Source organism: Typopeltis vanoorti, chromosome 3 (genome assembly GCF_054136105.1).
Source record: "Typopeltis vanoorti isolate ZY-2024b chromosome 3, IOZ_Tvanoo_1.0, whole genome shotgun sequence".
Classification (NCBI taxonomy): Eukaryota; Metazoa; Arthropoda; class Arachnida; order Uropygi; family Thelyphonidae; genus Typopeltis; species Typopeltis vanoorti.
The window spans coordinates 72,738,232-72,761,505 of NC_143551.1; the positions used below are offsets into that span (position 1 = coordinate 72,738,232).

Sequence of the window (23,274 nt, forward strand, 5' to 3'; positions counted from 1 at the left end):
ATCCTATCACTATAATAACGAGTTCAAAATTGGCCATCTAAATTGGACATCTCTTCGAACAAACATCTCAAGCATTTTTGTTTGATTGCGTCATCAACCTTATTAAGCTTGAAATGAGGATGTGGTGTATAATCTAGTTGCTTCAAGGACAAGCTGACAGGGATGCGTAAATAGAAAAAAAAAGTCAGTAAATTATGGAAATAATAATTTACCGAAAAACCACTTATTAATATGATAAATTCATATCAAGTTCCAAACAGCAGGCGAGGGTTGTCTTAAAATATACCAACGATTTGAATTTGTCAGAGATATTTGAAAAAAATTAAACAATTCATACACTAAATACGAAGGCCTGTTTAGAAGTGGCGTATGCTTCCATGACGCTAAGCCGCCCGAAGAAAGATTTAAAGTACAATTCTAGTCGCCGACGAGAGGAACTTTTTCTAACCCTCTTTTTCTTCGACCGGTTTCCAAGTTAGTTGATCTCTGTCACGGCTAGGCGGGTTTTTTCCTCTCGAAAACTCGGGTTTTTCGTCACGTAAACTCAAGAAAATGGACCGTAGAACCTGTATTGTTTTAGACAAATAATATACTGTGTTAGGGACCACGAGGTGGTGGAACTTGTTAGCTGTCTTTCACTGAATACCGCTTAAAATAAGTGATGATCTTGGGTAAGCTATCTCTGATTGGCTACGGTGGTGATTGAACTGCTCAGTCAGTCTCCAAATGTTAGATATGGCTAAAACAGCCTCGCCCACTCCCTATAAGAAAGGAAATAAAAGGCGTTAGCTGATGATAATAATAATAATAATTTACATAAAATACTGTTAGTTTCACTGAATGTTAAGTTAGTCACTTTTATAATCTTGTGGAATCATATCCAAATACTAGAACTAGAGCTATTAGAGAAGATGTAGATGAGTTTGTGTTATGTATGCGTGCAGGCACCCTTTATACAACGAAGAGAAAAATAGAAATGACCAAAAAATGTTAAATGTATTTTCTCAGATCTTTAATGTGAATTGCAGAGTCATTACAAGATGTGAGATTAGCTGTGGCCATGAGGAGATATTGCACTTCATGTATACTAATACTAGAGGTATCAAGAATAAAAAATTAAAAACAAAAAAAAAGCGTCGATCAGTTTCCTAACTTCCTGGAGGTCTCTCTTAATAATAAAAAATAGCAAATTAAATTTCCAGATTTTCCTTTTCCTGCCAAAAAAAAAAAAAAACTAAAATTGATAATAATATTATCTTCGATAAACTATACTTTCAATGTCAATCGCACCTATGAAAGAGTAAAAAACAACCCATTTTAGTAAAGGAAAACGTAGATAATATGGGAATTACTTGTTCTAGAGATCAAACGCGTAACTTATATGAAACCAGCTAATATGTTAGCCAGTCTTCTTTAGTCATCCATGCCAATAGATGATGCACAGTCTTCAAGAGTCATTAATATATACAATTCAGCAAACCGATTGCTGTAATATAAACTTAAAATATTCTGCGATCCGAACCACTCGGAACATCTCAGAAGATGTTCAGAGTAATTCTTTATTTCTAGCTCTCAAAAATTGCAATATTTTCTAGTTAAACTATTTAACTAGCGCTGGATTATATGATAACGATAAGGTTCTTCATTACAAAGTTAAAAAAGCATACTTTGGGAAGGGAGGTTAGAGTCTTACCCTAGCCTCCTATATCCTCTAGATTATAACACCAACAAATTATATATTTCATCCTGTTGATCCCTATCCCACGCCAGATAACCACGAATGAACTGCTCTCCGCATCCCTATCCTATTTGATGCACTTTTACTTTTTTTGTTTCGATTCTTCTGCTATCATTAGCAAGATTCCTGCCCTATTCTGTCCTGTCTGAAAATACTCTGTCTCTTACATTCAATCCCTATAATCATCCTTACTTAACCAAGTCTCACTAATTCCTATAATTTTGCCCGAGTTGTACTGTCACAAAATTCCTCGTACTTATTTCGAATACGTTTGGCATTAGTAAAAATAACCTGCAATACTCCCTTCATCCCATAACCTCCCTGTGTATTAATTAGCCCATAATTTACTTTCTGAGAACATTATTCCCACATGCACAGAGATTATGACTTGAGCGCTATTAACAGCAGATCCTCTCTAGCAAATTCCATTTCCCTGTTTTTGCCCATTTACTCCCTTTTATCAATAGATGTTCTAAATACCAAGCGCCCAATCCGTTTAAGTGCAAACCATCGCGCTCTAAAAAAATTCCTTCCTTTTATCAAACTCATCCCAGACATTCATAAAAAATATTGAGTTTCATTTCTTTACAAAAGTTCTTCACAATCTCAATATCACACCATTTGCCATAATCGCGCTTCTGTAAAATTCATTCCTGTCAAATCTTGGTAGCACATTCATGATCTTTCCACTCTTGCTCTTTGCATTCACTGCTATCATCAAATCTTTCATATCGTGAATCACAGAAAATCTTTCGCTACCTAGATCACTCCACTACTACAATAATGTTACTCACTCTATCCCTCTGCAACTTCACAACCTCAGTTATATCTCTATTCTTTGATCGTGGATAATATGCTTTAATGACTACCATTTTTTACATCCTCTAATTACGGAATTTCCATACAACATATATCTTTTTTTTTCTCCCTCCTTTTATTCCTCACACCCTTTTCACTCACTGCTACTCGTCTTTGTCCGTTCTTCTCTTACATTATTTGTTCATTCAACGCACACACTCACTTAATCCATAACTAAATAATTCTATTATCATTCTCAATTCCCCCCCTCCATACTTTCTGTTCCATAAAAGACATCGACCCGTATTTCCATACAACATATGTTGCTAGATGAATTATGCAAATCGGTTGGAATTTCAAAATGATAAAATTTATTCCATTTATTTAAAAATGTCAATTGTTTTGTCCCAGGAGAACCGACGTCACAATTTCTCCACACGCCTCTATCAATTATATTTGGGTATGGTTGTATGAAGAAGGCACGCTTCCTATAAGACTGATCACACTTACTGTTAAGTCTTGATGCTCACATATTAGATATATCATCATATATCTTACAGATGCTTCTGTGTTTCAAATACGATGAGTCAAATACAATAGGCGATACAGTGGATACGTTAAAAGATGTGAAATGGTCTATATAATCTTCTGTTGCAACTTTGGCATCATCTACAAGAGAAATATCACAGCGGATGGTGATATTAAGTATTCTGGTCTGACTTGCGAGGTAACTGCAAAAAAAAAAATAATAAAAAAAATAATAAAAAAAAATTAGGTTTTGATGGCTTAGTAAACTCTAAACTAGGAAATAAAGGACTATTGTCATCAGGACCCAAGTTTTCGTTTCGTTTATCATCTTATGAAAAATTTCAGTTCATTCTAGCTGGAATGAACTTGAATATTACTGATTTATTTGGGACAAATAAATCACTAATATCTGCTAAGAAATATCTTAAAATGGGCCTTGTTTTGCTGTTCCAACAAGATGTGGTGTCATCTTGCTTGAATAGCAAAATAATATCCTGATTTTTAGTTGAGCTATTTCTTCAGCACATTTTAATTACGCGTCTAGTAATCATCATCATGCCTATCAAGGATTTAGGCCTAGCTTGGCCTATTCCGGACTTAGAATTCATCGTTGAATCTCTTAAGAGGACGTCCTAGTTTTCTTTTTCCTAATGGTTTGTAATTTAAGGCTTATGGTAATCTTTCCGTTTTCATTCTTTCAATGCGTTCCATCCATTTGTGTTTATATTTTTTAATTTTTTCTATTACTGATTCCTGGTTTAATTCTTTCATAATTTCTTCGTTTCTTTTGTGATCAAATAGGGTATACTTTGCAGTTTTTTTCATAAACTTCAATTCAGCTGTCATTAATCTTTGTCTGTCTTTTTGTTTTATTGTCCAGATTTTACTTCCGTACAATAGGACTGGTAGGGCTAATGTATTGTATACTTTTAGTCTGGTTTGTTTTTGTACTAGGTTTGGTTTAAATATAGAGTTAATTACACCTGTTATTTTTAAATATTTTGCAATTTTTATGTTTATATCTTTTTTGTTTTCATATGTAATCATATATCCTAGGTAGTTAAATGAATTCACCTGTTCTAAAATCTTGTTATCTATTACTATTTTAGTTCTTACTGCATCTTGCCCTTTAAAATCCATCGTTTTTTATTTTTTTCTGTTTATATTATCATTCCATAATCTTTGGCTATCTCATTTAAATTTAAAATACCTTTCTGTTATCGTCAGAATTCGTAATTATTATTTGGGCATCGGCAAAAAAAGGAGAGTGTTTAGGTTCACAGTAGGAGAAAGTTTAATACTTTGATGGAAATTTTTATTCCATTTTATTATTATTTCATTTATATAAATATTAAAAAGAGTTGCTGAAAAGGGACATCCCTGTCGGACTCCTTGGTTTATCTCTCTCGTATATGATAGCTCATAATTTAATTTTATTTGTATTTGATTATTGCGTCTAGAAATGATGATAAAAAAATTTTAATACATCAACACTTTTTTTTTTTTTTTGTCGTGAAACACTGTTATTACAAATGACTATTACAAGTAGTCATTCTCTATCTGGGGATTGTATATTATCCTTTCTGGACTTATCTCCTTATCTTATTCAGGTGGTAAAGTCATAATCAGTATATAGACACCTTATAGGCAATCATATAAAGTCATAAATCGTATGAAGTCAGCTGACTTTAGTAAACTGCAGATCTTTAGCTCTTTACAATAAATATTAACCAGAAAAATATTTAAGTTACTATGTCTAGATATAGGAATAAAGAAACTCTCATTTAAATACTGATTCAGAGCAATAAAGGCTATCTGTAATAAAATTAGTGCTAATATTAGCTGTGAGATAAAACTGATGCATTTGATGCATTAAGTCAGTTGTTTGAAATGACTTTATGATGACACTCTGATAAGCAGTATCACTCGTTACTATAGAAGCAGGTTATTAATTTCCTGGGGAGTGCTTTAATTTCTCTTCATTCATTTCGAAATATCTATTATGACTCGTCTTAAGATGACTTAATGATATCACTTCGCACACAGACCATGTGTTGTTATGTACATTCTCTCTCTCTCTCTCTCTTGTACAATGCATTTGTCCGTCTGCATCAGTAGCGCACTTAGTCTTGGGGGGGGGGGAGTTGAGTAGACGATTTGGGAATACACACTACGCATCGCATAAAACCTATGACTGAGCATCTGCAATGATCGCTAATTCATACGTAGTATAGAAATAGAAGACACGACACAACATAAATTTAAAAAAAATCAATTTTAATTAGGAAAAGATTTTTGGAAAATTGGGTAGTGTTTTTTTTTTTCCTTTTTCTTTGGGGGAATTAGGCCCTCCCCTCTGGGTGCGCCACTGGGCTGCATTATACAAAAAGCAGTCATCTCCACTAAAACCTTACTTTATCCTGACTACTGTACATGCTCGAGTGTTCTTATAATAATGCACGCACACGCACACTCTCCCGCTCGCATGCGTGTAACAACTAATATTTTGATCCAGTAGAACGATTTATTGTATTAAATTACAAATTAATGATATTTTCTTTTGGATTTTGATAGTTCAATTGATCCCATTCACATTTTCTAATAAAATATTTGTTTTTGAAAGCAATTATTTTCGACAAGCTAAAGTCGAACCACTAAATTAGAGAGTTAAAACCATTTTTTTAAATCTCAATTCTGTATACGAGAAGTCGTCAAACCTGCACATATTAGTAAGTCGAAGGTTTGGAGTCCCTGAGAAGTACTTAATAAGGAAGGCTGTTTGGACTAAACGAAAGATGATGTTGCGCTTTGTGAATGAATTGTGCAGCTTCTATGTTACTATAGACTTATAAGGAAAATGGATCCTACCCACGATCAATTGTGAAACCTATAGTACATTAGTCCCATGGGCAAGGTTTTTCTATTTTTTATTATTATTTTTCTATTTTATAAAAAATTATTTCTTACATAATCCGGAAACCCTGCTCTAGAGAACAAACATGGAACTTTATCAAGCTATTTCAGCCCTCCTGTAAGAAGCGGAGTGATGGTCTTACACCGGACGATAAAATTCTCCCACCCAAAGACAATCACAAACATCCATACCCAAGACGGAATTCGAACCGGTAGCCTAAGGATTGGAGAACGGATACAATAACTGTTCTGTCTATCGGACCGACATTAATTAGATTTTAATGACTTAAGTATAAAGAGCTAATAAGCTTCATTTCGGCAATGAAAACATTACTAAAAAGAGGTCTAGCCACTCACTGATGAGGCCTCAAAAAAGGCTGAAACCGGTCTGGGTGGTGACCTCCCTCCATAATGTAATAACAGCATACTTTTCCTAGGAAATGTGTTTTTACATTATGGATAATACCTAAGAATAGCGATCTGAACTTTACTCACCTTTGCAACGAGTTGCCCGAGATTGTACTACGTACTAGGATCACTTGCATTTGCTAACGCTAGTGTCCGCCGATACTTTATAGTCTACTATATTCGGCAAGAAACTCTCTGATTCCTATCTTTGAGTTTCTTATTCGGTTTTAAAACTATGTGGGATTTAATATCCCCTTAATTTTAGTAAGATTTTAATGATAATTCTAGTTAAATGAAGTTTAATTATATGTAATGATAACGCTAACTCTCTCTCTGTGTGTGTGTGTGTGTGTGTGTGTGTGTGTGTGTGTGTGTGTGTGTGTGTGTGTGTGTGTGTGTGTGTCACACTTAAAAATTTCGGTAAAAGTTTCTAATTTGGCAATTGAAACTACATTTTCTCAGTGAAAATCAGCTGCTCACCTTTGCCATTACACGCAACTATATGAAAAACTTGCTAGTATGTTTACTTTGAGGAACTAATTAGTATTATAGATTTTTTGATCGATTTGTCATTTCTTCCATGACAACATGATATGGTTCTCGAAGGAAATTATTGTAATAAACAGTAGATAATAAACAGTAGATAAATAATGCAATGACTGCAGCTATTAATTAATAGTTACGAAATAATACTTATCTTGATATAATGATTTTGGTTGTTTAAGATAAAGTAAAATAGTTTGGAGCTGTCTTAAAGAATTTACGCTACAATATTATTTTTATAAATAACTGCAACGAAGATGATGTTCATAATTTAGATGAATGCATAATTTATTACAATTATTTAAAGAAGTAAAGCCCTAAAATCAAATAAGTGAATATGCGTATGATCGGCGTTTTAATGAACGCCGATCATACGAATATTAAAATATTAAATAAATATTTTATTTAAAATAAAATATTTATTTAATATTCAGCTGGACACAGGAAAAATGTAGACAAAGCGAATCCTTTATATGCTTTATTTCTTTGCGGGGGAAAATATCACCTTTTGAAGCTGTCCGTAAATGAATTGAAAGAGATAGGCATTGTAAGAATAATGGTTACTGTGAACATTTCGCGGTGAGCCTTTGGACATCATGAAGGTACATTAATGATATAGTATGGTTTGATATTTGCAGAATTTATAAATATTTTCGATAGTGAAACATTATGTGGTATTTTCAGATGATTTTTAAAATAACAGACACCAGAAATTGAAAAACCTGGAGTATATTTGTAAAGTTCAATACAACTTTATAATAATTATTATAGAGCTGTGTTTCATTAAAAACGTTCTTCCCGTACATACAGCACTATCATAACGAAAGTAGTTGATTGTAGAATGATATTCTTCTCGTCCGTTCTCATACGGCGCAACATTGATGAATTTCGCTGTATCTTTTTTAGTATTATATAAACATTTCTAATTTAGTCGTGTATTTTGATTACTTGTGGCTGGATATATTCTACAGTTTTTAGATGGTGGTGGGGTAGTTAGGGAAAACATCATTCATGCTTTTCGGTTTTCCAAGAAGCGTCGCAATTGACGGAAATATCCTCGAATTCTGGCGCGAGCTTCAGTTACAGCATCATGTGTCATCGAACTCCGACTCAAAAGTTCATCGTTTTCCGTGACAGACTCGTGTCTCGTGTGAATATTACATTTCCCCTTTTCCTCATTTCAACGATAGTGCCAGAAACAAGAGTGTCGCTGCTTTATTTGTATTTATCTTACTACATAATTACGAGGCAAATCTTGGTATTTTATGAGACAAATCTACTACGAATTTAAATAATTTAGTGTATTTTTAGACTTTCTCTCCCTTTCACTGTACAGATATTTTGGGACTGTCCCCGTTCTCTTGCTAACTTCGCTCTACTCCACACACGTAAGCCCACGCAACGTAAGGAAGCTAAGCCAAGTCCAGAGATCCAGAAAGAATAAAACAGCAGTATAATTTTTGATAATGTATTCTTTAATATTTAGAAAAAAAAATTGTCAGCTTAAATAGTATAAATTTAGTAAACAGCAGAGTCTCTACATATGTACAACAATAAGGCTGTTAATTGATTTGTTTTTAGTTTTATGTTACTATCTTATTTCGGCTAAATGATCGCGCATAATGAGCCCAGCTATGAATTTATTGGACTAGAACGAACGCCCGGAGTCTTCCCTTCCCATTTGAAAGAATGCCAGCAAAAATACGAGTCTAGATCTAATTGTTTAAGTTTTAATACCACCATACTTTTGGTAGGGATGATGGATGTACCACCTACTGGTGTGGATAGGATAAGGATCTGTTGGTATTCATTTTACTTGTCACACCCTGCCAACTCTGAGCATTTCGCTCAGTATAAACTGCACTCGTCTCTCTCTCTCTCTCTCTCTCTCTCTGTCTCTCTCTCCTCCTGAATACCCAGCAAACAGGTAATATGTTTGCTGGAAAAGTCAACAGATATTTCCAATTTCAGAAATTACAATTTTCTGGTAGCATCAAGGAATATCTGTTGACTTTTTTCAGAAATTTCAAAAACCTATCTTTTATGAAGTTTAATTTATCTATTTGTATCATAAATATAATCGTCGTTTACAAGCATTTATGATACCTAAATAAACCTGCACTTGTCTCCCTCCTCTTTTGTGCTCAGCAAACAAGGAGGAGACATTACAGTAACTTTTTTCCTTCAGTTGAAAAGATCTAGGTTCGAATACGGAATTTAGGATTCAAAAACAGGACTTTTCATTTCGAAAGTGAGTTAACCAGTCTCATATGGAGATGAGAGTGTTTCTTTTTTTCTTTTTTTCTTTTTTTTTTGCGAAAATCAGGGTGTTTCATTCGCAGACCAGGCAAGTCTGACGGAGAAAACCCGCAATGAATAGACACCATACACTGGCATTAATTACTTCATCTTCTGTTGACCAATTGTTGCCAAAGCAATTTTACTTCCCGTTTAATTCTTGTGGTTATTATGTTTCTGTTATATATAAAAATAAAATAAAATAAAAACAGAGAAATGGCATCTCGCTTAATCGAGATGCCATTTCTCCCAAATAATTATTATAAAGTTGTATTCAACTTTACAAATATGCTCCAGGTTTTTAAATTTCTGGTGTCTGTTATTTTAAAAATCATCTGAAAATACCACATAACTTCACTGCTTAATCAATATAACTGTCCAATTTTCCGAATCCTAACTTCTGTGGCGCAACCCCCCCCCCTCTCTCTCTCTCTCTATGGGTATCATGCATGAAAATTTCATATGTTCTGGCTAGTTTATTTTAAGAGGAAGAAAACTGAGGTTTTCCTGGAGGGGATGGGTGTGCTACCATTTCCGTATATGACCAATGAATTCGCCTTTTGAAAAATCTAATCCTAAAGGACTCGAATAGTAGAACAATTTTGATTATTCTGGATCCAAAACGGGTCATGAGAAAAGTATGAAATCTCAAAAATATATTCGAATAAGATATGAAAACATTTTTTGTCTTTGTCAACCGATGCGAGAATTTTCAAGTCTCATATGGAGAAGATAGCAATATTTTTCTGTGGTAATTTCTATTTTTCTTCTTGCACTAAAACGAATCCCCAGAGCAGTTATGTGGCAAAAACATGGATATCTCGTGGCTTTAATTGCCTTACGATAATCCAAAAGATACCAATCAAAACACTCAGGCTAATTTTGACAGTCCTGAAATTTGGACGCTGGGCAAGCTTCAGAATACCAATGCGGCGTGCATCTCGTATTTTGGAAACGTTTCTTGTCTCTTTTCTCTTGATTCAACCTTTTTCTTCTTCTCTTTAAGTTTGTTTCTTCCAATAATTCAATTTTCGATCTCCATCGGCATAATTAAAATTTCGTTGGCCTGAGTTATAATTTGTTAATGTTGAAGGGACAAACTCCCGCTTCCGTCAACTAATACCACAGATTATGTCCACTTTACTTTCTATAAGTTCTGCCAAGATTGATGACTTAATTTCTTAGTGGATGACATACGGTTTTCTGGCAGCATATGCAAGAGCTTCCACCTTGAGCCGCTTTGCTACTCTCTTTAAGTGGGTGTTAGATACTCTTGGCGTTTAAAAGTCTTAACTGCACCTGACACAATGAGGCAACGTTTTCGGTTCCTGTCAACAATGCCTATTTTAAGAACATCTTAGGTTGTTCTATTATCCGCACGCTTAATGCCATTCCGTTTATATCTCATTGTTCTTGAGAAATAACGATGGCCTTTCCTCCCACTTAATGCTCAAGTTAAAACAAAAATCATCCTTTTACATTTGATGAAATAGTAAGTGGCTGGATAAAGACCTCTTGACATCTTGAAATAATAAATAAATAAATAAAAAATAAAAAAGTAGAAAAAAATAAGGTCCATATACTATATGCATTAATTAGGAAGGAAAATTTTTACAAATAAAAATTGAAATGATTTGACTTTTTTTTTTTTTTCATAAATATCTTATAAAGGTTCCTCACTGTCCAGATGAGAGATTCGAACAGGTCTTTTTAGCCGAAAGATAAATATGTCCTCGCGAATGCGCCACAGAGTAGCTAACGTAGCAAACCATAGTCGGTATAGACGAAGCTCTTTTGTCGGAAAGACTGGGTTCGATTCCCGTAAGTTAAGACAGTGAATGTTATATATTGATTCACTGAAAGTATTGAATTAATTTTATTTATTCGTATGGGGTTTCCCCCCGTTCCTTAGAACTGGTTGAGCCGGTTTGCCTGTTCTGAGGGACGAAAAATCCTAGTTTCTGGGTGCAAAAACTCTCTCTCTCTCTCTCTCTTTCTGTATGAGACCGGATAACTCACCTTTAGTCAAAAGAGACCAGATAAAGGTTCCTCATATCATGGACGAGAATCGAACCCAGCCTTTCCGACAAAAGGGTTTCGTCTATACCGACTGAGCTACGGAGGCTCTATTGAATTCGTCGTCGTCCGGTATCATTCTCTAGCAAGAGGGTTGCAACAGATGAGCAGCTCTTCTCCATTTCTGTCTGTCTATCGCTTCCATCATTCTTAAACCAGTCCATTCCACGATGTCATTAAACCACTCTCTAGTTGGTCTTCCACGCCTTCTCTTCCCCTCAACTTTCCCTCGTAATATAGCTCTTGTCAGTTGTCCCGAAGAACCTCTCAGAAGATGTCCTACAAATCTAGTCTTTCTTTGCATAATATTCTTTAGCAGTGTTCTTTCCATTCCAACTCGTCTTAAAACTTCTTGATTTGATATTCTCTCTATATAGCTAATCTTTTCCATCTTTCTATAACACCACATTTCCAGTGCATTAATTCTTTCCACATCTCTCTTTCTTAGTGTCCATGACTCACTTCCATAACTTGCAATACTCCAAACTGTTGCTTATTTTAACTGTTGCCTATTTAAACTGTTGCCTATTTTAGTGTTCTTGTAAACAAGAACACTAAAATTCTCTTCATTTCCATAAATGCCTATTTAGCTTTGCCTATTCTATTTCTAATGTTCTCTGAAGTTCCTTTCTCTGATATCCAGCTACCTAAATATTGAAATCTTTCCACTTCTAAAATCTTTCCTCCACATCTTATTTTTACATTATTTCCTATTTTTCTACCCATTATCATTATCTTGGTCTTTTTTGTGTTAATTCTTAGTCCATACTCTTTACAAGAGTTTTCAATTCTTTGAATAATTTGTTGTAACCCATTTTCACTTTCTGCAATCACTACTACATCATCCGCATATCTTAAGTTATTAATGATTCTTCCGTTTATTTTTATTCCTTCTTCTACATCCTCAAGTGCCTCTCTCTGAACATTTGTTCACTATAAAAGTTAAACAATAATGGTGATAACTTGCATCCTTTTCTGACTCCTCTCTCTCCACCGGGAATTCTCCTGTTTCCTCTCCATTTACACATACTGACGCTATTTGTGACCAATATAATCTCTTTAAAATTTCCAAGTCATAAGAGTCAATATCAGTATTTTCTAGAATGTCAAAAAGTCTTTCATGTTTCACTGTATCAAATGCCTTTTCAAAATCTAGAAATCCCCAAAACTTTCCACCAGGGTTTAGTGTATTCTCCCCAATAATTCTTAGACACGTTGTAGCCTCTCTAGTTCCTCTGTTGGTTCTGAATCCAAACTGTTCCTCATTCATTTCTTTTTCTATTTTATTCCTAATTCTCTCTAAAATTATTTGCACCAGAATTTTTGCTGTGTGAGTTATAAGACTTATCGTTCTAAAATTGTTACAGTCTGAAACTCCCGTCTTTTTTGGAATGGGGATAAAAATTGATCTTTTAAACTCCTCTGGTAATTCTTGTCCTTCATAAATTCCGTTAATAATTTGCCATAACACTTTCATACCTTTTTCACCTATATTCCTTATAAGTTCTATCTGTATACCATATATTCCAGGGGATTTTCCTTCTTTCATCTTTTGAATTGCTAGATTCAATTCCTCCCTCATGATGCACAGTCTCTGCCCACTATGTTCTTTCCTTTGATTTTCTCCTCTTTCCCTGTCTTCATAAAGTTTACTTAAATATTCTTCCCATCTCTGTAATATCTTCTCTTTTTCTATCAGAATTTCACCTCTTTCATTCTTGATTGCTCCAGTCCTTAGCATCTTTCTCCTTCCTATTGAATTAAGAAATATTATATTTAATTTATTTATCAGTAGCATAATCACATCATAGTAAATTGAGAATTATATAATAAATACTTCCGATTGATTTTGTTCGTGACTCTTTAGGTAACAAAACTAACTGAGAGTAACGAACAAAATCAATCGGAAGTATTTATTTATTTATTATTATTATGTACCACTTTGTAACTGGTATATTAGATCGTGACGAAGTATATTGTTAAATCAATTAAGAAAGCTTTTATTTATATTATTTTCTCCATTTAAATGTGTTTAGATCCAGCATCTTAAGATCTTAAGGTTGCTGGATCTTAAAAAAAAAAAAAAAAAAGAAAGAAAGAAAGAAATGGATAAACTCAATGCTTTTGAAATAAAATGCCTAAGAAAAATCAATAGAATCTAACAAACTGAAAGGAAATAAAAACAAATGAAAAAGTCGGAGAAGAACTTAACTTGAAAGAAACAATAATTACACCACTAAAAAGAACCAACTAGGCTGGTTTGGACATGTTTCAAGAATGAACCCAGAAAGACTACTAAACATATTATTAAATGGCAGAAATGAAGGACAACCCAGCAGAGGAAAACCAATAATGAAATGGATTGACAACATTAAAGAAAGCACCCACTTAAACTCCATAATAGAACTTCATAAAAAGACAGCAGACAGAAAGAAACAAAAAATTCGTCTTTGAGGAACTTAACCCGCCATGAGTGGAAGAGAAATTTGTTTAAGCCCTTTTTTTTTACCTACATTTTCGTACTATGAAAATTATTTGCAGTTTCCCTTATCCCTCCTTCCTATTAGAGTATAAATCATGAAAGAAAAAAAGCATGAGAAATATGAAGATGTAAAATGGTATTTTGCATAAAACAATAGTGTGAGATAAAAATGTCTGAACTTTTAATTCTTAAATATTGTCTACTGAGAGAGAGTGTTCGGTGAATCAGACAAGAACAATAAAGTACAGAAAAAAAAAAAAAGATACTTTTTTTGTTTCTGTACTCAGATTGACAATGCTGAGAGACAAACGCAACAATCTTATCAGTGACTTAGTGATAGACCAAGCAATGAATGAATAGGATGTAATTCTGTTATTCATTAAATGCCACTACATTACAAATTGATGACCGAAAATTCCACTAGAAATTGATGACTTAAATTCCACTCATGGTACAGACCTGTTAATTTGGATTTTTTTTAACGAATTTTTGTCATAATTTTCAACATGGCAGTGCTTTTTCCCTCGTTCTGTTTACGTTATGGTTCGCTGAGGAATCTGCCATGAATGTGATACTAAAAAGAAGTGCTGTTGATATCAAGTTATTCGTACCAGTGATGTAGAGGATCTGCAATAGACTAAAATTATGGATCCCCCTTCAAACAAGCATACGTTTACCCCTTACCCTCAACACGCACAGCACGATGCCGGAGGTCCACGAAAGAACGCTGACTTTCAGTCACTGATATTTATAAATTTTATTAATACACAGTATTTTTTTCTTTTCGAAAAATCGGTACGAAATCTTTTCAAATGTCGGTACTAGTTGGGTTAGGTTGAATTGTTTGAAATTACAGCCGAAAAAAACTAAGGCCATGAGGCTAGTGTATTATGTCTGTAAACGACATGCTTTTTTTTGATCAGTTTACAAGATAAAAAAAGTCGAGTTTTCGCGAGGGCACTCCTCTACCCTCATATAAAACAGTCTAAACTCACCTTTAGGGGAAAACCCTTATAAAGGTTCTCGTCCTAGACGAGATTCGAACCGGGTCTTCAAAAAAAATAAAAGCATTATCAGTACTAATTGAACTGCGGAGCTCCACTTCAACTAAGCCTGCGACAACCTTGACAGCTTGAGCGTGCGCAATAATTACAATACCGTCTTACAGCATAGTAACTGAAGAAAGCACAGTATATACATTTCGTTAAGCAGAATTTAATGTGCTTTTGGTAATTAAAAAAAAAAAAAGAAAAAAGAAAGAAGAAATCGAGGGTGTGTGGGACGGAAAGTCAACTACGTTGGCCGCATTCTCCAAGAATCTCGGCGCAGTCTAAAACATTGTGTCCAACAAGATATCCATTTTCAACTTCCGAAGGCTACACTACAGTTCATGATCTTCTGCACAGAAGCTAAAATTGTTATGTATAAATTGCAACTTTGATACAAATCCCATCACAGGATAATTCACAACGAGCAAACTTTGGTCGCAGTGAATTTCTAATAACGGACTGATCCCCCGCCCCACACCCTTGGCTTGAGTTCTATAAAAATTGCAGACCGTTTAGAGATCGAAATGAATGTTGTTGCTGACCTACATGCTTCTTATGCTTTGTCAGACATGAAGTATACTGTATTTAAATATCATTCTTCCATGTACAGAACAACCAGCGGGATATGCATTGAATTACACTAATTTGGAGAAAGATTCCATACTAAATTCTCGAACGTTAACAATAGCTTTAAATTGGAATCACTTTTAAAATCAATGCGATGAAGATAAATTTGATTTTCAATAACTGGTGAACATTTTTTTAAAATCTGATTATTTTTTTATTTGGCAGTGATAGTGATCTTAGGAGGAGAGCGGGAGGTTCGCAAGATGTTGCTTATCGCACAAGACCTGAAAATGACGAGTAGTGGCGAATATGCTTTTCTGTATCCAGAGCTATTTCAAAGTGAAGCCAAAGGAAATGCTTCATGGGCAAGTGGAGGAGGTAAAAATGATTTTAAAATATATTATGTATATTATATCTGTTTGCCATTAATTTCCGGATATGTGAAAAGTTGTTTATTTTCATAATAGATATTATGCAAAATTAGATTTCGAAGGAAAATAGGACAATGCATAGAGTTCACTGGTATTAGGTGCCTGTATTTATGCAAAGCAAGATAATGATATTAAAAAAAAGTTTATTTGATTTATTTACTTTTATAGCAATACAATTTTTTTAATTTACTAAAATTACAAATTTAGGATTAATCTTATTTCTGTAAACCTTTATATGTGAATTACGACTAGCGACATCTTTTTCTTTTCAATTTTGTTTTTTTGGAACAATTTAATATTGCCTATCGGAACAATTTAATACAAAAATAAGTTGCAATTTGGATATAAATGTACATTGTACATTTATATCCAAATTGCGTCCACCGGAATTTCAAAAATAATGTAATATTGTTTTAAATAAAAAGTACATTCATAAGAATGTTCCAGAAAACAAAATTTCTGCCAGAGAAAAATGAAGACAAACAAGAAAGACTCCAGCAAGATAATAAAGATCTAAGAGGAGTGAAGGACAAATCAAAGGCAAAGAATAATCGTGCTTTGATTGGAATCAATGCTGTTAATTCCATTATACATTTGTCATAATTTAGTAGACGGATAACAATTATATTATGTTGTTTCAATTAATCGCCAGATATAGAATGAGGTGCTGCTTGAAATATTCAGTTTGTATCCAAATTATATTTGCATCTAATTTTTTCTAATTAAGAGTAACTAAGATTATCACGGTACTATTTTATGAACAACGGAGTTAAAATATAATCCGAAAATCTGAAGTTTCCTGATTCCATGTAGTAAGGATTTATGGGAAAAAAAAAAAAAAAACTTTTCTCCGGAGTCCTTTTCTTTAGCCAAGGAATGTGTTCGCTGAAACAGATAAATAATCCATTGTGATATGGTTACATTATGTAAGAAAAATACGAATAAAATTTGTAAACATCATTAAACAAAGAACCAGAACGTTATTTCAACCCTTAAATATATGGGCACATTAGACTGCCTAAAACTTTTCTTCTTAGAGAAATGGCAAACGTGTGTGCTATTGACCGTAGATGTGGAACTTACTTTGTGAAAATTAGGACGATAGTTTGCTATTAGAGAAAAAGAACAAAAGGGGTTATTTGATTAATCAGCCATCAATTTGGACTCCATTAAAATTCTGCTCTTTGGAATAACTGAAGAGAGAATGTTGCCTCTCATGAGGCAACATTCTCTCTTCAAGAAATCAATCTTAGTGAAAAATAATAATAAAAAGAAACATCTGCATACAAATGATAGATGAAGAACTATCTGATAACCGTGTTTCAGCATACTAAAGAACTAGATAAATAAAATAAGAAATAAATCTTCTATCATCTTTAATTCCCCAAAGGAATCAGAACTCAAACAGATGGGCATCCGACTTCATCCTTTCTAGCAGATTCTAGAGTTACTCGAATTTTTGGCGTAGGCAAGATTCCTTTATCCCCCCCCCAAAAAAAATGGATTTTTAACCTTGCAACTTTCATCTAACACACTGCAGAAATGTACCAAACACACAAACAGAAAAAAGCAATATAATTTTAATTGCTTTAGTGATACCGATGTTTCTGATAAAATATTTTAATGAACACCTAAAATTCATGGAGTACGTGGCAGTATGTAGATGGTTTTTGAGAAAATTGGAATTTTTTTAATAATAAATTTGTTCACCGATTTTCAGGCGTTTATTTTCTATAACAAATGCCTACGATCTTGCACGAATAAGTAGGATTTTCCTCCAGAAGCATGCTATTGTATCACACCTCGCGATAAAAATCATCTATTACCTAAAGACTTACAAACATTCGTTCCAGAGTAGAATTCGAACTTCAAACTTGCATTCTAAGCACGAGAGGTGTAATCTACTCGACTAACCAGAATACGAGTTATTCGTATCTGAGGACTTTAATTTAGGAATAGCTTTGATTCCTGATCCTATCGCAACCGCTTCCTCTACTCATCTCAAACAGCTTCAATGCTGCAGAAATTCAGTTCTGTCTAAGTTCTCTTAAAAAAAGATCTCGCATCATTTCCCCCTTATTTTCTATAGTACCATATATCTAAATATCGATCACACATTTAGGGTGGAGCACCTAAAGTCTCTCTTAGATTGCTCGATTCTATTCAGAATAGGGTAGCCCGATGAAATGATGATCCCTCTATCACAGAGTTACTCCAATGTCTTTCTCGCAGATGTTCGGTTTCTGCCTCTCATGCATTTTCCACGTACTGTTTGACAGTACCATATACAGACTTCAGACAGATTATAAGACCAAAGATAATTTCCCAGTGGCAGGCATCATGGCAGGAAGCACTGACAAAAAAAAATTACATTATATTAAGCCTGAAGTTAAGCATTGGCAGTCAAGTCAACGTAGAAACAGAAGAGAGGAAGTTGTTCTTGCTAGGCTCCGCATAGGTCACAGTCATCGTACACATTCTTATTTACTGAGGGCTGATGATCCACCTATAAGTGAAAAATGCAACACGCATCTTACATTCATCATATTCTGGTGGAGTGCCAGCACTTTACACCAGAGAGGAATGAAATTTTTACCTATCTAGCGACCCCTATACACTTGGGAAGATGTTATCAGACTCAGACAAATTGCATGAAGTTTTGAACTTTTTACAAAGAATTAATTTATGCAAACACATTTAATTATAAATTTTATTTATATGTAAATATTCCATTACTTAACTTAATTTTTGTGCATACATATTATTTACTAAGGTCTGGTTGGCCGAGCGGTTAGCGTATTCTCTCTCCAGCCAAAAGGCTGCAGGTTCGAATCCCACCGTGGGCATGGAATTTGTGATTGTCTGTGAAAATACTAGTGGTGTAGATGATGCAGTTCGCTGTAGTTGGTGGATTGAGTCGCGGAGAGTTGTAGAGTGGATGCCCTCTCTCGATGAGTCTTTGGACTCCTTGAATGTGTCACATAATATACCTTGTGTACTTCTGCAACCTTCGCTATGGCGCAATATGACCTGTGCTGTGTTTGCGCCAATAAACCAACCAACCACCCAACCAATCCTGCCTTATTCATCTTTTACAATTTTATGGAACAATGTTCAATTGAACTGACCACGATCATTCCACAGCTTTCTTCCAAAACTGTAAGAACAACAGCTGCTAGTCCATCAACATCCATTTGCATTCCACCTTCAAACTTACCAAATCAAACTTCTCTTTCATTCCTCTGTTCATTGGAAAGGTTCCCCTCATTCTGTTTTTCCCCCAAACCATATATTTCTCCTCTCTTCTTATCCTTTTGCTGATATACAGATATACTGCAGGCAAGTAATGTGCTATACGTTTGGCGATCGTTTGCGTGTGTCATAAGTATTAGAAAAATATATAGATTTGAGATTCTAGACAGTTTGTTTCCTTTATACATACTGTGAAGTTTGATAAAAAGAAATAGCCTACTAAGTGTTCTCTAGTTTGACTGCCGCAATTATATAGATGCTGGTTTCTGAATGAGTTCTCAATCTTCCTGTCCTAGCCTGATTATATAGTATAAAACATTCATTTAATACCAGTTACAATAGTTTATTTATTTCTTGTTTATGTAGATCTTCAAAGCTCTTTATTTCAGTTTTCCGCCTTTGGTATATTTCGTTGAATATCCTATTCAGTCTTCCTTCAGGAACCAGATGTAAACAAACATAACTTTCTTAAGTTCCCTTAAAACTATTACCCAATAGAAGAATAGTGAACAAATGCATCAATTCCCCTTCCCCAAGTTCCTCTTGTTGCTTATAAATTTGACGAGGAAGCCGCCTTACACGGTTGTGACAGATCTATAAAAGTTTTGAATTTCGTTGTCTTATTATTATTATTAAATGCATTCCCAAAATTCCTGTCAAGGAAATCTAATCATGTTTTCCCTCATCTATATATATTTAGGTATGCTTCCCAATTTATTTACTCGAAATGTTTTAATGATAAAAATTTCATCTGGAATACTTCTTCCATACACTTCTGTCGGACTTGTCGGCCTGGTTGACTAAGTGGATATCATTTCTGTTCTCCAACTAACCGTGTATTCGAATTTCATTGTAGGCGTTAATGTTTGTCTCCCAGTATGCGACTACTGCCTTGCTTATTGGAGGTCTAAAGTAGCTTTAAAACATACCATGCATGGTCTGTAAAGCAGGATTTTCCCACCCGAATCACGGTACTAAATGTAAGATAGGGTACTAATATTTCGTAGGTGAGTCACAAAAAAAAAAAAAAAACCTAAACTGATAATAGGATTCTTCTCCTCTAGGACACAGCTCTTTGATTGCGGAGAATGAGAAGAGATTTCCATGTAATAATCACCAAATCAATTATCCATAAAAAAAGATGTTATTACTGTTACCGCTGTTAGATGTATCTATACACTCCTTCAAAGCCAATGTGAGGACTTTTAGTAGCAATATTCTCCTACATACCCATATGACACAAATAGCTGGTCACGGCTGGCTGGTTTCTGTATGTTCTGCGGTCCCGAACCTTCGTAGCTCAGTCTTTATGGAATGAAGTTGGAAAGATCTAAATTCGAATCCTGTCTAGGACATGAAAAACCTTTACGGCTTTTCGAACTTTAAGGAAGGTAGAAGGGTTTCCCATCTTGGAAACTCTGGTTTTTCGTTCCACAAAAGAGGCAAACCGGCCAGAAGAACACACGCAATTTAAACACATAATATACTGATCTTCTAACCGCGTCGACAGCAATTCTAAACAACGACTATCTTCTGTGGTGCTCTTACGATCTCACACTTTACGTTGCTGTCTTCTTTAAACTTGTCATTTTAATGTTCAAAAATATAATTTATTACATAAAGTAGCAAAAGCATAAAAAGGTCATTTTTTATTGGAGGGGGGGGATAATTATCCGTCGTACTTACAGACCTTTAAAGCCCATGACCTGCCCAGCCTTATGTCTAAATATAGTATTGTCTGTTCTTCTGTCGTTTGTCTAGTTGTGTGATGAAAAACTGCGAGTTTTCGGAAGGACAACTCTCTACTTCTGTATGAGATCACTAACTGACCTCCAACTGAAAAGTCCTGATAAAGATTCTTCTTCGAGTTCCAGATGGAATTCGAACCCAGGTCATTCCAACCAAAGAGCTTTGTTGAAATCGACTGGGATACGGAGGCTCTTTTATTTGGTTTAATGGTATCAGAAAGAAGAATTGCCTTCCAAAATAGAGGGCAGCAGGCAACCCTCCTGTACATACTTTTAATTTGAAATAATATTGACATACTGCAACATAATATTACTGCGTGCGCTCGTAAACGTGAGATGAATTCGAAGCTGTCACAGGAAAACTATTTGTTCGAAAATTACGATGTTTTGCGCTCCAGGATCGATATAAAAATATTTCGTAAGATAGAGAAGGTTGTAAAAAAAAAAAACTGGCTGGAACAATTCGTTGGAAATGTCGGCTATAATGAGAATACTGCCATAAAGAAATGCGGCGCCAAACAGTACACGAGGTCATATTGCTGTGTACGAGTTTGCGTATTATCAGTTATCTGAATAGTTATTCCCATGGAGGCAAGAGGCCTGGGTTCACTGGGCTCTTACTTGTGGATAGATAAACAGATTTGTGTGTATGAGAGAGAGTTATTAGCTACGCCTGTAATTGTTTGTTAAACTTGACTAATGAGATCAGTATAGATAGTTTATTCTGTAGAGGAGAAAGTTCGATGATGATAGTAAGCAGCGAGAGAGAGAGAGAGAGAGAGAGAGAGAGAGAGAGAGAGAGAGAGAGAGAGAGAGAGAGAGAGAGCGTCATAAAGGACATAAAGAATGAAAAGGAAAACATATCTGAACAATAAAGTCACTACATTATTTCTATACTCATTTCTGGTAAACTTGTATTCTTTGGTATGTTTGAAGGATATTGTATAGGAAGGTGGCTGGTTTCATATAAAGAAATCATTCTAAAAGAGAAATTATTTTTTATATCAAAAAAACAAATATTTTTTGCTATTGTAATGACAAATTATGATCTCTATGACAAGTATCACAAATCAACTTGCTTCCATCCGATATGTTAATTTCGCGAATCAATTTTATTTTAGTAGAATGAAACAAATAAAAAAAACAGTGTTTCCTTAGTTCATAGCGTAGATGGATACAGATAATATACTTCTTTGTGAACTCGTTTCTTTTCTTTCTTTCTTTTTTTAAAATTTTATTTGACTTTTTAGGGTTGTAGGAATCTTTTGGGTTTCTTCTCTGATCAACCAAAGCATAAAGTGGGTAAGGACAATTTAATGAATCACAATATTTTGGTTGTATAAACATTAGTTGTAGTTTGAGGAACCACATCGTTAACTCATTTAAAGTTAAATATGAAAGCCAATGTGTTAAAACAAAGAAAGGGAAGAAAAGGCTTGTATGGGAGATGAACTATAACATACAGCAGGACTGATTCCATATTTTGTGAGACCCTGTTCGAGATCTTGGAAGGAAAAAAAAACTCGTCTCGAAATTTTGTGGACCGAAAAAACTTGCTTCTTCTCAGTATGCATACGTTCATATCATATTTTGGATAGAAAAATGTATTTATTAAATCCTTTATAAACATACTACAACTTGCAAAGAGTTATGTTTAAATAGTTTCTTAGTTTTACTCCTTTTGCGACAAAGTCAGTTAAAATGTCCCAAAATTCAAAAATTTTAGCTATATATGCAAAAATTATTATTATCATTATCTGAGACCTCCAGGGAGTCAAAGACTCATCGAGGGAGGCTATAAATCATCCAAATTAGATGTCATATCGTTCCTTAAATTCATTCACACTAGATGCACTCACTACCCCTAAAGGCAAACTATTCCACTCATTCACTGCTCTCTGGGAGAAAAGCCCAGCTCTTACCCCCTTTCTTGACTGCGAACAAACTTCATTTCCATGGATGCCCTCGTGTTCTCTCCCCACCTTCCATATAACGAAAAATTTCATCAGACGATATCCCATAACACCCATTCAAAAGTTTACAGACCTCTATCCTATCACCCCCTCTTTATCCTGTTAACCAGAGTCTGTAATCCACCTACTCGCAATCCATCCTCATAATCTAAATCCCATAATCCAGATATAATCTTTGTAACTCTTCTTTGCACCCTTTCCACAGCTTCTTTATCCCCTTGGAACTGGGGAGACCAAATCTGCGCAAAATAATCCAGGTGTGGTCTTATCAAAGCCTTATATACGCATATACAGGTAATGGTTGTGTAGACCAGTTTCCCAAACAGTGGTTTGCAAACTTCTAGGGGTACGCGGCACTTTTTTAAAATTTTGATTACTTTTTTTTTAAAGCCTTTCTATTTTTATTGCCGTATTGTGTAAGATAATTACAGGTCTATTGTACAATTCATTTTTCGGTAACTTAAAAATCT

General features: G+C 34.5%; 1 protein-coding gene across 4 annotated transcripts in view; it reads left to right on the forward strand.

Annotated features, from left to right (window-relative positions):
* LOC150108266 (atrial natriuretic peptide receptor 1-like) overlaps nt 1–23,274 on the forward strand; it is a 352,590-nt gene that overhangs the window by 37,879 nt on the left and 291,437 nt on the right. For 2 of the 4 annotated variants that reach the window (XM_090415713.1, XM_090415714.1), the window contains exon 2: nt 15,626–15,778. In XM_090415713.1, the coding sequence (XP_090271839.1) occupies nt 15,626–15,778 (153 nt within the window). Of the gene's footprint in view, nt 1–15,625; nt 15,779–23,274 lie in introns of those variants that run through there. The other 2 variants (XM_090415715.1, XM_090415716.1) reach the window with 1 other exon arrangement.